An 18,254-nucleotide genomic window follows, 5' to 3' on the forward strand; every position below is an offset into this window, starting at 1 on the left:
ATTTTCTTATTAATCTGTATAGTTGACTGGGGTGTGATTAGAATGGTGTAAAATCTGTTGTGTTTTAGTATAATACAATCCTCAGGTTTTAAAAGTGCATAGTGGTCTTGGTGGTATCAGTAGAGGGTGGTATGAACTGAGTGCAGTTTTCCTTTATGTGTAACACCTGGATTAAATTCCATAAAAAGAGACAAGTTGGACAACTTGGGTGAAAGAGCATGACCATGCTGTCTGGACTAGGCAGTTACATATTTTGTGCACAGCAAATGTGCTGGAAAAAAATTTCAGTGGCTGGAAAAAAGGAAAACACCTTTTGCTGTACTTTTGTTTTATTTATCTTGTGTGCTTTTAACCAGGTTTTGTATATAAACACTGGATATCTTCCATTACTGAAGATGGATGTAGCTGTTAAACAAACCACTTACTGTGGTTTGGCTTAAAAATTGTCTGGTTCTAAGAAAAAAAAAAGCTTCAAATGTGTGGTGAACTATGCTTTAATGAACTCTAAAAGCCAGAAAACTTCAACATGTATTTACTTTAGAAAAGATAAAAACAAACTCTGTTACTGTCACAGTTGGATTTAATAGTATTGGCTGAAAAGAAGAGCACAGAACTCTCCATCTCCAGTTACTGTAATAGTTTTTTAATTATTTTTCTTTCTATAGTTCACTTGAAGTACCTAATCCTTGCAGTGTTTACAGTTCATCCTAGAGGTTAGAAGTATATTCAGTAGCAATTGAGCATGGCTCATTTATAGAGTAACAGACATACTAGCTCTAGGTGGTACTTTTTCCATGTGCATATTATGAAAATGAAAAAAAATCAAATAACATTTATTTAAATTATTTATGGATTTATTTTTACACAATGCTTTTTAATTAAACTTTTATTAAACTGAATCAAAATTAAACTGGTTTTGATGCAGTTTCTTACTTTATTCCTCCCCTGCCTTCCCCAGATGAAGTGTTGAACTAAAAATGGAAAAATTTATCAAATGTAATGGAGCAGATATTACTAAGTAAATAGACTCACTGATAATGTCCTTCAAGAAGGTGTTTAGAAAGTAGACTTTATGCCTTTGCAAAACTGGTTTAATGAAATACAGAGAGGTTTTTGGCATCATTTGCAGGTAGCATTTGACTTGACAGCTCCTAAGACTAATGTTTCAAAAAGAAAAAAAAAAAAAGTCATTTAAAATGATTTAAAAGAATGTGCTGATGAAAAATTTGCTTTATAGACTAAAATTAGCCAGGAGAAAACATCATCTATCCCTTGACACCATGGGGTTTGCCTTTGCAAATCGCCCGAGCGGATTGGTGTCACTGTATAAGTGATTGCCTTAGGGTGAGATGAGGGGAGGCACAGTGAGTTGTTGAACAGTGTCAGCACAAGGGAGAAACAAAGGGTAGGGGTAGGGAGCAGCACACAGGCTGGGTGTGATGTCTGTGTGCTCAGTGTCCCCTCGGTGTGTGTGCATGGAGAGGCACCTGCACAGTCACACGTGACCTGCGTGGTGGCTGCAGGGCTGGGGGGCAAGGCTTGGCCCCTGTCCCCGAGGGCTGGCCAGCTGGGGACACAGGGAGGAGCGCAGGGACATGTGTGGTGGGCAGGGGCTGTGCTTGGCAGGTGCCAAAGCCCTCAGGAGATGGACAGGGTGTGGGCACTGCTGAGCTGTGAGGAGGATGCATGGTGGCAGTCAGAGCAGGGGGACTGCTGGGATACAGAGGGATGAATCCACCTCAAAGGATATTTGCTAAGGAAATTGTTGGAAAGGGAGATTTTGATAAACTTCAAATTTTAAAAATGATAAAAGCATCCCTTTCATCCTCAGGCATATAAATATGCTTTAGGTAGATGTGTCTTTTCCTCTCCTTTTTTCTGCTTTAAATTCTGGTGTCAAAATAGAGGTAGGACTCATTCTGAGCAGATAACGCTTCTGATGATTACCACCAGGGCTGTAAAGGCTGGAAGAAAATGCTGACATTTTTGTGTTTAGAAAACAGTGTTTTGATGTGACTCATAAATTTTAAACAAAATCCTTTTTAAAGAAAGTTTTACCAGATTATGGGTAAACGACTCACTTTCTGACTGGTGAATTCTAGTAATAAATTCTTAACACACTATTTACAGGGACCTAACTGTGTACTTTTAGAATAGTTGATTTGCCATGAAGTAGCCATAGAAGATAGTGAAGGCATTAAAATATACATAGCTCTATGATCACACTGAAAAAATTGCTTGTGAGAGGAGATTTCCCCATTTCAGATTCTGCAACCTGTTCACATTTGTGTTCATGGCCACCCAAGTTCAATAAATATTCTTATCATTTATGTAATTCATTATTAGTTTTACAGTACTCAACATTAGGTCATATCCCAGATGGGATATCCTTTGGGAAAACACAGCTTACATAAATACAGTTCTCACAAAGGTCTGTATTGGGTGTCAGGAAATTGAACTTCTTTTAGTGTTCTTTATGAACACAAATGGGCACATAAATGCCTTCGTTATAATTACTGTTTACAAAAACAGCCACTCAGTAATTAGGAAAAGATATATGAGCATTTCATTTGGAAGGTTACAAAGCAGATTGTGGAATAAGGAAGTTTACAGTAAGTTGCTATGTAAGAGGACACCCTTTCCTTTTGTATATGAAATTGGATCTGTCAAACAGCTGGTTTATATGATTGTCCCATTTCCTCTTTTTTTTTTTCCTCCAAGATGTTGCATTCTTTTTTTTTCCTGTCTCATAGACAATTAAAAAAAAATACAATTAAATACTTTGAAAAGTAAAAAGCAAAATAAAATCTCATTTCTTGTATACTGCAGGCATTAGTGGAGGAATAGCAGATTTGACCATGGACTAGAAAGTTAGACAGTTTTATAGGGCACTGTCTAAATTGGAGTGCTTTTAGTTGGCAGAGAGAATATTCTGTAAAACCCTCGCCTTAGACTTCAGGCCATTTTCAGAAGTTTGGCAATTCCAGACTGCAGCTTGTTTGCGCAGCTGGGAAGCCACCAACCCTCCCTGGTCCCAGCTGGCCCTGTGCTCTACCCCCAGCCATCCTCACAACCCTCAGCCCTCTAATAAGTACAGGCTGTGTGTGAGAGGGTGGCTTCTTCTAGGAGGTAGGAATTAATGAAAATAAAATTTCTTATTTGTTGGGGTGCATTTATTTCTGACCAAGGGTGCAAGCAGCAGGACCACAGACTGCTGGGGGAACCAAACTGCAGAGTTGTGTAGACCTGGGAGGGTAGATGTTTGGTTTGTTTCTGTTTACAAGTTAGTCTTAACAGGGCAGCTGAAGGGAAATACTTTGACAGCTGCTGTTTGAATTTATTTGATCTGAGGGATTTCAGTTTAACATAATTGCTCAGACTTTTAATAGCTGAATAGAAAATGACAGCATTCACTGCCTTGCTTCATCTCATACCAAGGTAACAAATGATGTGGAGAAAATTTGCCATGCTGCTGTTCAGCATCTCTTCTGTGGGGGCAAACAAGCCCCTTTCCTCCCCAGAGAATACTGAATAGTTTTAGTGGAGCAGTAGCAGTTTTCCCCAATTTAAGGTAACTTTACATACCTTGAAGAGCAGTGACAGATGCAGTCTCCCTTCTGTCTCCTAATTTCTTCCAGAATAGGGATCATCTTCAGAATTTTGTACTACTCTGAGATAAATGCTTAAAAGAGGTAGTTTTCTTTTTTTACACCTTTATTCACACCTATGCTTACTAATGTACTGTTAATACTGGAGATTCTTGCCTTGGCTCTGTCTCTCAGTGGTGGCTGGCTGTGAAATTTATTTTTGCCAGATAAGGATGCTGATATCAACTAGGTAACAACCTGCCACCTGGGACTGTTGTGGTGCCACAACAGTTCTCTTTTGTGCTCCCTTTGGGTAGAGAAAAAATGCAAATTTCATATTACAGGTGAGGGCTCTGGTCTCATAATTTCAGGAAATGTAGCCATGATGATGTTGTCCCACCTCATCTTGATCTCCACTCCTAAATCCTATAGAAAATCTAGCTAAGACTGTACTTGCACTTCTGAATAAAATCAATAAAATGGGGTGTTTTTTGGTTTTTTTCCCCCTGAAAGATTCTTCCCAGTTTTTACTTTAATTATGCAGTTGTGAGGTGATTTGCAGTGCAGGTGGTAGTCTAAGAACAAAGGCTGTACATTTAACCCACAAAACTGGGGATTGAAGTCTGGATGGAGAAAGGCTGTTGCAGGACATTGCCTGAGGCTTCCTTGGCACATCTCTGGACATGCTGCCCTCTCATCAGTGATAAGAGCTGCCCTCAGCCCAGCTGTAGTAGTGCTGCCCCAATAGTCTCTCCTTGTGACCGCCAGGAGTGTGTTTATTTTCCAGCTGGGTAACTGGTATTGCCCGTCAATAATTCCACAGATTATTGTTAAGCAATTTCACAATCTGAGCAAGTCATCTGATATTTCTCAGAAGCATTTAATTATGAAGTTGTTAGCAATTTGATGCAAGTCTTTAAACTCAGACAAACAGCATGTTCCTTGATGCCAGAGGTCAGGCTACTTTGCAAGACTTTTTTTTTACACTAAACATGATAGGAGTCATGCCCATAATCTGCTCTCTGTTCATCAGTTGCTAGTACAGAGGAAATTTTCTGCTCAAACCAAAAATAGTTAATTGTTTTGTTAGATGCTGTTAGATATGCATCTGTGCTGCTTGTATGAGCTAAGTTTTTAAAGCCCCTTTATCATTTAAATTGTGTAAAATAATAGTAATGGATGTTGGTCTCTCTTCACTGATTTGAAAAGCCAGACATTGCTAACATTGTCAGTTCCACTGACTGTGACTTGACATACTCATTTGCTTCTGAGACCAACAAATCTGTGGAGAATTCCCTACAGATTATTGAGAGATGATGTGAATAATGTTAAGTGTGTCCCCAAAGACTTTCAGGATGGATATGCATAATCAAGCATGCCGTTCTCAATACTAATTCTAATTACTTTTTCTCCCCCTTTAAATCACTAAGGTTCCCCAACCAGAGATGTGGGGCCTTCATTAGGACTGAAGAAATCCAGCTCATTGGAAAGCCTGCAGACAGCCGTGGCTGAGGTGACACTGAACGGTGACATTCCTTTCCACCGCCCACGGCCGCGAATTATCCGAGGACGAGGCTGCAACGAAAGCTTCCGAGCTGCCATAGACAAATCATATGATAAACCTGTAGCAGATGATGATGATGAAGGCATGGAAACTTGTAAGTAAACTGTTGTTTTGCATAATGAGTGTTAATGGCATAGGTTAATTCCTTTAGAAAGTGACTAAAGTAGCAGAGCATAATTTTAGAATTTTAAAAGACTAGAATTAACTTCATCAATATTTAGGCTTTTTCTCTTGATTTGCTTTAACAGATCGCTGCACTCTGCAGCTTTCTTCCTTTCTAAAATAAGAGAATAAGATTATTGGGAATGTGTTTACTTAAATTACTGTGAAAATATTCTGTAAGATGGCTAATTAATGTACTAATGTAAACTAGAAAAAAATAGGTAGAAAGCCAAACCCACTAAATTTATGTTACGAAAATATAGGCATCTAACTTTGAAATAGTACATTTGTAGTGTTGGGAGGGGATAAAAAGAAATCACTGTCCTTTAATTAGAGTGAGTAAGGTTGGCAGATCTAATAAAATATAAAGTTAATGATCAGCTATTACCCACCCTAATGGGCATTCATTTACATCTTCAGTTCTTTAACCCGAAGTATGACCCAACATGTGGAAAATGTCATTAACATAAAAGAATCACTTCAAAGCTAACCTTATCATTATTGAACTATGTAAGAATGGGCTGGTAAAATGACAACTCATATTGAATGAAAATAGTATGAATGGTAAATTACCTCAATCAGGGGTTGTATTAAAATCATTGAATTTTTAACCTTCATGTTGTACTACTTTCAGCTTGTCACACACCAGCAGAATTTTTTTTAATCAGCCTGCAGATAGTTAGAAGTTTATGAATGAAGATGATGGTGGGAAGGTTGAAGTAGTAAAGTATTTATTCTGAATTTAATGAAGGCTTGAAAAAGAATTTTTCACTCTTTTAAAAGTTTTTTAGTTTCAGAAATTTGGTTTTATAAGCATCATTCCCTAATACTCTTTTATAAGTTACTTCTGTAACCACTCTTCCACTCTTATTTTTAAAAAACTCTTGGCTTTTTTTTTTTTTAATCTGCCTCTTTTTAAGAGTGTTCTGAGGCCACGAAGGAGATCATTTTGCCAGTCACTTTTCTCAAAGGTAGCTACAGATGGAATTAATTCTGCTTTACTTTTCCAGCATGTAACAATTTCATACAGTAGTGAGGCTAAATATTGGTGTGGTGCTGCTGGCTGTCAATCTATTTCTGGCCAGTAGAAGAATAGGTGTGAGAAAATGTATAATGATCCTGCTCATTCTTGCAAGCTACATGCCTGTGTTCTTTTGGGACATCAGACCATGTTTTTATAGAAGGCCTTGTTCGTGTGAGCCCACTGATAGCAATCCTGGTTTGAGGCTACAGGTATCCAAGGTTTATCCAGAAGTTACAGATGGTTTAACTTCAATTGATCAAAAATATAGTGAAACTGTTGTTGTGAAGCGCTTTCAAGGTGAGTATAGGTTTATGAGATTCTGGTAAGGGTTTTTAAGCTTGTTGATGCAATGCATAGAGAGTTAGCAGGGAAGTATTTTGGAGCCCTTTGGATCCTTCACATGGGAGCAGCAGTGTTGTGGCTTAACTCCTGCAGTAGCCAAGCCCCAGGCAGCTGCGTGCTCGCTCCCCCACCAGTGGGACTGGGGAGAGATTTGGAAGAGTGAAAGCTGGAAAACTTGTGGATTGAGATATAGTCAGCTTCATAGGAAAGCAAAAACCACACACACAAGCAAAGCAAAACACTTAATTCACTGCTACCCATGGGCAGACAAGTGCTCAGCCATCCCCAGGAGAACTGGGCCCCATCATGTCTACTGTTACTTGGGAAGACAAACACCATCACTCCAAATGTCCCCAGCTTCCTCCTTCTACCCTCAACTTAATATCCTGAGCATGATGCCATGTGGTCTGGAATATCCCTTCTTTGGTCAGCTGGGGCCACCTGTCCTGGCTGTGTGTCCTCTCAGCCTCCTACACATCCTCAACTTCCTCACCACTGTGGCTGTACAAAAAGCAGAAAAGGCCTTGGCTCTGTGTAAGCCCTGCTCAGCAATAACAAAAACATTTCTGTATTATCAACCCTGTGTTGAGCACAAATCCAAAACACAGCCCCATAAAAGCCACTGTGAAGAAAAATAACCCTACTAGCCAAAACCAGCAAAAGCAGGGACCAGACAAAGCCTTCTGGCTGAAATCAAAATGTCATGGGGTGAGTCTTTACCCTCATCTCTGGATGAAGCTGTCTCACACCAGTGGACCAAGAGCCATCTCATGTCATGAGAGAGCAAGAGCAAGGCTTGTCAGCTCCCACATTGTAAAGAAGGCCTGAGCAAAGTGTGACCAAGCTATATGTGTACAAATATGCATTTTGTTGTGTTCTAATAGCTTCCACATATGGTAATGAAACATTCAAGAAGTATTCCAGAAATTTCAAGTGCCAGATTCATAGAAGCAAAGCAAGAAGAATGTAAGAAGTTGATTGGACAGAATTCAGTCCTTGAGGATTTTTGCTTCTCATGGTGATGGAAGAAGCTTAAGAGCTGTCCCAGGCCTATGTCACCTGCCTTCCTGAAAATGTCTGTATCTGCATTAAACCTAAAAGCACTGCAGTCTGCTTCACTCTCTGTAAATTTTATATGGACTTAGGCTTCCAGAGAATTTACCAAATGGTGTCTTCAGCTGGACAAAGTTTGGGCACATATGAATATGTAGGAGTTTAACAATCTGGATCTAATGTAACTAATGCCTCACTGCTGCCATAACAACGTTGCCTAAGTTTTTTTGAAATTGTATTTAATTATTCCATAATTGTTTGAAATTAGAATGTGACTTTCTCTCATTATGAAACCTAGGCAAACATGCTGGTGGTCAGTTTGGTGATGCCCTTGAGGTTGGATCCATTTGCTTGCTTGAATTGTTTTGCCTTTCTCCAAGTGTTTCAGTACTAGAAGTGTTTCTTTGTCTTTCAGGCAGTGACCCACTTTGGATTAGCAAATAATAGCACTGCAATGTATTGTGTAGAGGAGTTCCTAACATGTTCATCATTCCATACACAAAAGCCATAAAGAACACAGGTAGCATATGTGACAAAGGGGCTCACTCTTCTAAATGTCCTTGCAACAATGTGCTATTAAATTACTAAATGTAGGATTAAAATCAGATGGCACTGACTGGTTCTGAGGTAACATTTTAATTATTTGAGAAGATATATGTGAGTTTTGAAGGAGCATTTGTGGAAAGAGGTGTGGGTGTTCAGCTTTTACAGATAATTTTTCCTGATTTTGGTTTTTTTGTTGTTGTTGTTTTTTCCTTTTTTTTGAGTTTTTTTTGGTTGGGTTTTTTGTTTTGTTTTGTTTTTTTTTTTTCTTAAATACTTGAAATAGCTGACTAGAAGCAAAATGTTTATCTTTAGTGTCATGAAGAAGAACAAGGAATTTTGATTGGGAGAGATCAACAAAGCTTTCTAATCTTTTGCTGAATCTTAATTGCTGGAATCTAGGGCTGTATTAAATATCACAATAAGAGGCCTAGAAGCTTAGTGGCAAAATAGTTTCACATTAAGTAGCTTTGATTCCTCATGTGCATCTTTTCCATTTTATGGGCTAATTAGGAGAATAGCTTCATAATACCTGTTTGTGTAGTTCTCCATACTGCAGTGTGGTTCATGAAATGACACTAGTGTTCAGTTTAATTGATGTTTAAAGTATACTCCAATTTAATTTTTTGGCTTCAGCATCCTGAATGGAGAGGCAGGAGGTTGCAGGAAGAAAAGGAAATAAGAGCACCAAAACAAATACATCCTGCGTTTTGCAGTAACCTAATGTCATTACTGCAACATAACAAAAATTAGAAGTTTCATTTGTAGCCTGGGTTTGAATTTTAATTGAGCAGCATTTGCATTTGTTCTAAACACTAGTAATTATGTGTATGTTAATTGCAGGATGACTGCACTGCATAAAAGTGAAACAAGCTTCTTCATGTCGGGTCCTTTTAAGAAAACTGGAAATCTATTTAGTTCAGTAGAGAGACCAGTGTTTACTCCAGGAGAACAGGCATCCCAGTTCACAGGCCTCAGTCTAAGCTATTGAGTTAATTGCAAGCCAACTGTGTATGATAGACAAATATTAATTGCAACACTAATGCAGAAAGGAGACATTGTTCTCATGGAACGTGCAAAATAAATAGCAAGTGGGAGCTTTGTGTCCTGGTTCTGGCCAGGACAGGGCTGACTTTTGCCATAGCCAGGAGGGGGCATGGCCAGGACCCAGAGGTTATTCCATACCACCTCACATCATTTTCCAGGGATGGGGGAAGGGGTCCCTACCAGGTCCTGCAGAGTAGTGGATGGAACAGTTAGGTGTTGTCAGGATCATGGTGTTGTGTGCCGATCATTCTTTCCTTGTGTGCTCTTTCATTTGTGGTGTTGCTGTTACTGTTGGTTTTCTTATCTCATTGCTGTTTCCAGTAAATTGTGCTTATCTCAATCTGTGATCTTTACCTTTTGTGCCTCCAACTATCCTCTCCATCCTGCTGCGGGAGCAAAGGGGAAGGGAAGGGGAGTGATTGGGTGGCACATGTTTTGGAGAGTCTGAGTAGGAGCACCAAACTGGGGAGTACCCTTCCTAAACCATGACACGCTGTTATGACAAGTTGTTCTGCAACTCAGCATAGCACAGTAAACAATATATATATATTTATGATTTATTTAGTGTATTGTTATGTGAGTATGAACAAACATAGGTCAAAACTGATTGATCTTTAAAATTCTAGCTGTGAAGTTCCAAGTAAACAGTTGATCTCAAAATTTGTCAGGAATTTCATACAGTTTTTTTTTTTTGCTAATTATATTCGTTTGCAAGTACAGTCTTTTAAATGTCTAGTTAGAACAGATTGTAGCTATAAATTAACATGTAAAAAATTAACATTTCTATTCCAAAGTGTTTTTCCACAATTCTTTTAATAATAACTAAATATCATTCCAGACACTGATTAAGAAGGGCTGGGACAAAAAAAAGTAAAAGAACAGCTAGTACAGAGGCATGTATAGGACCTATTAGTTTCCTAAAATACAATAACATGAATATTAAAACTGTGTTTACAGTTGAGAAGCTGCTGTATCATCTGCTTTACTCATAGAAGTCCTGAATTAAATGCGAAGGCCTGGCCACTCTGGTGGTTTGTACTTCAGAGCGCTAGTTAAGATTCAAAAATAGTTACTAATGTTGAGATGTACCTGACACAGTATATTTTTCTTGAAATATGTCTGTGTGATCATCCAGGGCTGGAGAATATTTATAGAAAACTTGATATTTGGTGAATAAGTGCAAAGTCTATTGGACACATCTATGGATTGTAATATTAAGGAATAAAGAGTATTTTGCAAGCAAGGTTCTGAAAGAAGACATTATATTGAATGGCTTTCAGTCAGTGATTTGTAGACTTTTCAGGTTCAGTGATTTACTTGCAAGGTGAAGATGAATGATGACTAAGAAAAGCAAGTTTATATTCTACAGTAGTCTACAGATGAGAAATTTCTGAAGAATTACACTCTTCTGTTGGCTATAGAAGAGGTGCTGAGATCTTGAGCAATATTAGCGGAATAATATTAAGAAGTAGTAAACATAGGTAACTAAAAAACTTTTTTCTTTCTGTAAGCCATGACCATTTTGAAATCTTACTGAGTACAAATTTTTTTTTATTTTCCATAGACTGTGTATATCTAAGGCAAGACTGTGGTTTTTTTCAAATTCTACTGTCAAAAGTTGTTTGGAGCCTTTGTATTCATTGGAGCTACAGGAGGCAATACTAAGTATGCATCTGTGATCCTAATTGCTGCTTTGTGCAGTCTGTTGGAAAGCTAGGAGATGGTTGGAGCCCTACTTAAATGTGATGATATAAAATGTTAGAGCTCATGGAAAGTCCCAGCTCCACAGGGCATGCAGTGCAGTGTTCTGACCCACCAGCTTGAAGTGTTTCATTTCTTTCTTACTAAACTACTGAAGCAGTTTTCAGGTTTTCAGTGGATTTTCTTCTTTTAGAAATTTTTCTTTCAAACTTTCTTAACTACATGTGGGCTGTTAAATCTAACCTTGGGTACGCTTTAGGACTCCTAGTCTTGGGTTAGAAACAGAGAAGGAATATTTTATTTGCCCTTAAAGTATTTTACTTGTTCCACTGGATGAAATCTCCCCACCTCAACCTCCCAGGCTGCCCCATCTCAACCAAGAATAACACCAAAAATAACAATCACAGTGCATGATGTGTTCTAAATGGCTCCAGGAAATGAAGAAGCATAACAAAACTATTATGTTACTTGCAGAAGGAAAAAAGTCTATTATGGCTTGCATTGAGGTTCAACACTCCCTAATGACTTTCATATTTTTATGAGAATATAACTAAGAATTTATGGACAAGGCATGCTGCGCTGCTGTTGTTGCTTCTTGCAGATGTTTCTAAATCTCTCTTCAATTGATTTAGATACTCAAACAAAATGGACCAATTAATATCACTTTGCTAATTCTCTTTATTAATCCATACATTATCCAGAGTACCCATAAAGTGCAAATTGTGTTTTGCAGAATGGTCTGCAAAGGTGAATTCCTTGCTTTTATGAGTTTAATACTTCTCATGAACACTCTTGGAAAACCATGTAAGCAGATACTGATTTTAAAAAAAAGAGTTTATAGTGGTTTTGCATATATCCTGCTTCAAAATACCTTATGGAACATACTGAAAAGTCTGCCCTTTTTCTTTGTTCTTATGTCACTGATCTTTCTTAATATGTGCTTTCAGTGGAGGAAGACACAGAGGAGAGCTCAAGATCTGGGAGAGAATCTGTGTCCACAGCAAGTGATCAGCCATCCCACTCATTAGAGAGACACATGAATGGAAGCCAAGATAAAAGTGACAGAAAAAAAACTGGAAAGGAAAAGAAGAAAGATCGAGATAAAGAGAAGGATAAAATTAAGGCGAAGAAAGGAATGCTGAAAGGCTTAGGAGACATGTTCAGGTAGGTACTTGGCAATCAAATGTAGAATGAATTATAAAAAGAAGTTTATTTTTCTAATTAGTCATTATTGTAAATTCTTGCTGAGGCCATATTTTACTATGCAAATCCATACATGATATATATAGGCTGATCTCTCAATTTTTGGATCTATGGATGGTATCATAGAAGGGAAGCAGCTCATAATGAAAGAGAAGGAGATGGCTGGCAGGCCAAAGGAAAGGAAAGGCAAAGGAAAAAGTAATTTTAAGGCACAGACTGCTTGGTTTTGAAAGAGTCTTTGGTGATGTCTAAGTAATGCACATATCCTTTGACAACTCAAAACATTGGGGATTTTGTTTTATTTTTCTTCTTTAATACTGTACCCAAAGCTTATGTGTTGCTAAATGAATGTTTTTCCTTGCTTTACTATTAAGACTATTGGTATCATGGAAGCAGGATGTGAAAGAGATTAATCAGTTTGAGATTGAGAAACAGCATGCTTCTCTCAAGGAAGACAGGATCTAAGGTTGTGTGCTCTGAGAATCCATAGAGAACGGGTCAGTGAAAGACCTGATTTACCAAACACTGAGTTCTTTTTAAAGGAGTCATCTCTCCAGCAGACATAAGTGATCTGAAAGGAGCACACTGCTGAGGTACACCCTGCTGTTGTGGGTAAATGTTGTAACATGACAAACATCTTTGATCACTTGTGGAAAGGGGTGAGAGAGCAAGAAAACTAGTCCTTCTTTTAGCCAGCTAGAGTAAATAAACACATTTCAAAGAAAACACAATATTAAAGCAGTGTTTGTTTTGTTATTTAATTTTAAAGTGAGGTACTGGTATTATTTTAATTATTTATTAATGATTCTACTCTGAAAGCATATAAGGGGAGTTTCAGTTAACTTTCATTCCATTTCTTTCTTTATCCTGTAAAATATTATTTTAACATGTGTTGTAACTGCACAGGTTCTTGAGAATTGTTCTGTGACTGAGAATGATATCATGAGAGTAGTAAGTTGAAAAAGTGGTTTATTAGGAAAAAAGAGTAGTTAATTAGAAAATATGGTTTTGAAATCTCCTTTAGAAAACACTAAATAATACCAGGCTCTTAGACAGTGTATGCCATAGAACAGAAGAAGAATTATAGGAGTAAGTCCCACATGTCAAGTAGGAAGAGTCCTTCAGCCTGTGAAGCCCATGGGGATGCCCTCATCCTCTGGATATTTGCCTGCCTCAGTTCAAGCCTGGAGCAGAGCATTGCACCCCACTCTGGGAGAGTGTGGAAGGCAGGAGATGTGAAATGCTGAGCGGTTCTTTTCTGCACTCTGTCATTTTTAAACAGCAGAAATGACAGGTAAAACTGAGGCACAATATGCATGGTAAATCCTATAGGCTCTAAGTAGTAGCATCTTGGATACCTTGAGAGTTGTCTTGTGAGTTCAGTCAGAAAGTGTTTACAGCATCTAGAAAGCTTGGGCAGCTCCATGGGCCAGGCAAGGTAACCTTTTCTGTGTGCTTGACACAACACTTCTGAAATCTCTAATTTGGAAACAACACTAATTTGAGTGATAGGATGATCCAATGCTTTGTTGTTTGCTCTTCATAACAGTCAACATTTTCGTGAGATTTTTTTCCTTCACTTCCATTTCTGAGTGAACTTTACTTTTCAGTCTCCTCTTAATTAATGTGAGAGCAGTGCTATCTGGATATAGCTGACTCCTCCTGGATCTGTAAATTAGCTTGCACCTTGTCAGCCCACACAAGAGAGGTGTTCCTGGCAAGGAAGAAAATGCTGATTGAGAGAATTAAGCATTATGTCTCATTTCCACTTGGTGCTTGATTTGCTTTGTTGACAGGCTTCTCAATAACATTTGAGAGATGGGCTTTGTTATGTCTGCAAAATAAGCTACTACTTCTACCTATAACATGTTTTGTTTTTCTGTACATTTGACATATATCATAGATATCAAGTAATCACTGAAAGAAGTTGTGTGATAGAAAATAATGATGACAGTAACATTTAAAATTCAAACCAGGATCAAAGCATAATTGGGTGTTTTAGTTCTGTACAACTTTGTAATTTCTTTGTTATTCTTTTTCTTTTCTCCTTTTTCACTTTTTTCTTCCTTTTCAGTGCTCTAATTTAAAAAAAAATGTTTCTTCATTAGGTTGTATGGTCAAAAACACTTGTGGGATGAAGTTGCTATTAGCTGGCACTTTATTCCAATGTCTGTATTTAGCCAAAGGGATTTTTGTTACCTATATGCAAACTGGCATCTCATAAAGAAGAGTCTGTGTGATGTATAAAAATAAGTCTCCTTGTGTTCAGTAAAAATCTTAGCATTTGCTGCTGGAATCTTCATTAAACTCTACTGTGAGATGGAAAGTCTCACTAGAGAACCCTAAGTTACCTTTATCCTTCAGCATCCAATCATCATTTCCATGAAATCCCTGGATGATTCAGATAAGAAGTTAAAATCATAAATAAATCTTCTAAACACCTCCATTGTTTTACTGCTTGTGTCAAGTGTAGTGAAGAGGATTGACAGAACCTTGGTGGGGAGCTGCAAACTGCAAAACTGTGTGGCTCTGACACACACAACTCCTGGTGTCTCCAGAGACCTTTGCTGGCATTGGGCTGTGGACAAGCTGGAAGTTCACCCTTCCTACTGTGACATAAATCTGCCTGAGCATATGTGTGTTTCAAACTGACACTTCAGGACACAATGGATTATTTAATTATGCCATTTGGCTGAGAAGTCTTCTTACAGATAAAAATAGGACAGAAGTTAGCCTAGAAAAGTGTTGAGCAGAAACATTGGTCTATTGGAGGAGAGGCAGGTGCTGCAGTGCTTTGCTTAAACCTGAATCTGTTTGTTTTATCTGAGTATTGGAATCATTCTTAGCCTTTTAGGAGGATCATATGCCAGGTCCTGTGGCCTGTGAAATGCTGTGCAGTTCCTCCTTCTCCAGTTAGAGGGTGCCTGGATGGCCACTGCCAGCTGAGCAAATAGCTTTTGGGAAGTTGAAATGAAGTTCTACTAGCTTTTTTTCTCACTGCTGAGAAGCCTTCAGTGAATATATGTATTGACATCAGAAGTTTATAAAAATCTGTATGCTTCTCCACATGCAATATGAAATACTCATTTTGAGTCTGATTTTATTTTTAAGTAGAGATTCTGTTGATAAAAATTAACCAGACAAATTTGTTGATAAAATTAACCTGACAATTTGTTGATAAAAATTAACCTGACAAAGCCAATCAGTAGTTGAAGAAATTATTATAGTGCTGCCTTAAGAAAGAGTCTCCACAGTTTCAAAGAGTGTGCCTGTAATTAGTGCTGGTAAATGTACATTACTTTAATGGGTCTCTGTGTTGTGCAATTCTTTGACATTCCTCTCCTGAGAGAGAAAAATGGTATATGGTGCATTTTTCCTCTTCCTTTTGCTCCGATTGTGTACAGAGTATTTTTATGAAAATGGATCCCCATAGGATATGAGAGAGGAAGATTTGAGATGTTACATATGAAGGTTTTGGATGATGATGAAATGACACATCTGCTGTGGTGCTGCTGATCACTTACAGTCCCTTTACTTAATTCTTGCTTCCCAGTGTGCAAGCTTGGATACAGTTGTTATATGGGTGACTGAACTGATGATGTAAAATATGTCCAGCAAGTGGTCAATCTCAGGACAGGATGTGTCTGAGGAATCACATCTTTAGGTGAAAATGAACCTCCAAGACATTGAGAATAATGAGGAGAAAGAAGCAGCTCTGGGTTTCCAAAGGCAGGAAAGGGAATAGTAGGGAGGCCAAGCTAGCTAGTCATGTCTTGCTGAAAATATCTAGGGACAGTCATTGCCTGATAAAAAATGCCAAACTTACTGAAACAATTAACCCTTGATAGGATTGGAGAAAAATGGCTTTGAAAATTCATATGCTATATTTAGATTTGTGGGGGGGGCAGATGATGAGAACAAAAGATGGGGAATATGACTTGTATCTTAACCTGGGGTTTAAGCAAGAAATATCTGCATCAGTTTTGGGGGTCATTTATGGAATAGATGTAATATAATTTGAAGCATCTGTGGGTAAGTATGTTATATTAAGTAAATAATTTTTTTACTGTAAGAATTAATACCTGCGTCCCACATAAACTTGACTTTTCAATGGAGAACCTAAGCACTGTGTATTGAGCTTCACAGAGGAAGACTGTATGCTCAAAATTATACATATGCATAGATGTTTTTTGTCTTGGAGGTTGCACATTTTAAGATCTGGCCCGTAATATTGATGGAGATGTAAAGTCATATCATATGGTAGCTGATCCTTAATTCCCATTTTAAGTGTTGTAGCACATAGGTGGGTAAATCAATGCACTGAATAACCAATGCAAATGTAATATCCCCAGATTACCATTAAAATCTAATCCTAATTAGATTTAATTACATTTAAAATGATTACTGTGAGCCTTGCAGTGTTGCATCTTCCAGTTCTGTGAGAAGAAATAGATAATTCAGTTTGCAACCTTGTTTAGCTGAAATCAGATATACTGCTGGCTGGTTTTTTTCCCCCCACACAGCTGTTTCCAAGGTGCACTGGACATGTCCAGATTTCTAAACATACTATTTGTAGCTCTGAATTACACATTTCAACCACATGAGCTATCTGAGACCACTGACTAGGCATTTGGGAGAATAACCTATGTGGATTACTGTTGCTTGTTACATGACTTCCTTGTATTGCCTATTCTGGTTTTCATTTCAGTTTTCTCATTGTAATGTCTGTGAGGAGATGAAAAGCAACTCACAAAGGTTATACCACTGATTTGGTAATAACCTTCTTTCTCTTTCATTTAATAGCAATCTTCAGACTTTTAACTGAGCACAATAACAAAAACATGTCAGAGTTGTGTAAAATACTATTGAATTATATCCTAATCAGCAGGACTGGAAAATACTTCAAACTTGATAAAACAAAATCTGTGGTCTGATTTCTATCATTCAGTAACTTAAGATGCAGCAATAATGACATTTTCCTTGGAAGCTTGACTAATAGGACTTTGTATTGGTGAATGACACTTACTGATATATGGACTTAATAGAAAACATGGGAATGAGCTCTGAAAGTTAGTGGTTTTTTTTCTTGAGTGCTCATGGAATAAAACACGATAAATCTTGAGCCTTGGAACAGAGAGGAGGAGGTTAGTGCTTAAACACCCATCAGCTGCATCATTTCAAACTTGGAAGCTCATTGTGTGCACACTGAGTTGTGCCTGGGTTTGCTAATGCTCATATGAGAACGCTGCCGACAGCTTGTGCTGCTTGTGCTGAGACTTTCACCAGAAACACTGAGCTGGGTCGTTGGTCAGGTAAATGGAATCTGGGGCCATTTGTGCTCTGGTTTTTGCCTGCTGCTATTACAAGCCAGCTGGCACAACTGTCATTAAGGCCACATCTGCTTCCCCCCTTCTGCCACCAGCTAGAAAATGCATGGCTTACTGTAATCCTGAATGCAGGGTCTAAGCAGGATATCCTTTCACTTTAGAGGAGGAGCACCAACCTTATCCTGTCTGCAAGTTGGATACTGTTGATGCACCTTTTCTGTGCTCCTTTGGGCTACTTTGTCCTAATCCATTTTCAAAGTTTCAGCTGGCCATTGGGACACGCAGCATTAGAAGAGCCTTTCAAATGAAATCAGCCATGCAGCAAATTGTCATCTTTGATGCAGACGATTACCCAGGACTCTTACAAGGGTCTTTCAAAGCATTTTCATATTCTTCACTTACTTCTTTCCAATTAAAACTAACTAAGGGACTGAAAGAGATAAGCCTGGTTGGAAATAACTTTTCTTTTTTTGCAAAGATAAGCAGTGCTCCTTCCTTTCTCTGTGCATTTCTGCCTGCTGCTGGATGGAGGCAGCTTTGAGGAGAGGTGTGTTTCATTGCCTGCAGCCCCGAGCACACCCACTTTGGACTAAGATGTCATTGGGGCAGGGGGTGGTGGAATGGCAAATTTATGTTTCTGAACCAAAGAAGTTCACATAATCTGTCAGGGATTTAAGGAATGCAGCTTCATTAAGTGCTTA

At 38.3% G+C, this 18,254-nt stretch overlaps 1 protein-coding gene across 11 annotated transcripts in view; it reads left to right on the forward strand.

Annotated features, from left to right (window-relative positions):
* PARD3 (par-3 family cell polarity regulator) overlaps positions 1-18,254 on the forward strand; it is a 452,341-nt gene that overhangs the window by 293,291 nt on the left and 140,796 nt on the right. For all 11 annotated transcript variants that reach the window (XM_036401877.1, XM_036401985.1, XM_036401886.2 and 8 more), the window contains 2 exons: positions 5,018-5,245; positions 11,971-12,187. In XM_036401877.1, coding sequence (XP_036257770.1) covers positions 5,018-5,245; positions 11,971-12,187 — 445 coding nt within the window. The remainder of the gene's footprint in view (positions 1-5,017; positions 5,246-11,970; positions 12,188-18,254) is intronic.

This window comes from Molothrus ater, chromosome 1 (assembly GCF_012460135.2).
Source record: "Molothrus ater isolate BHLD 08-10-18 breed brown headed cowbird chromosome 1, BPBGC_Mater_1.1, whole genome shotgun sequence".
NCBI lineage: Eukaryota > Metazoa > Chordata > Aves > Passeriformes > Icteridae > Molothrus > Molothrus ater.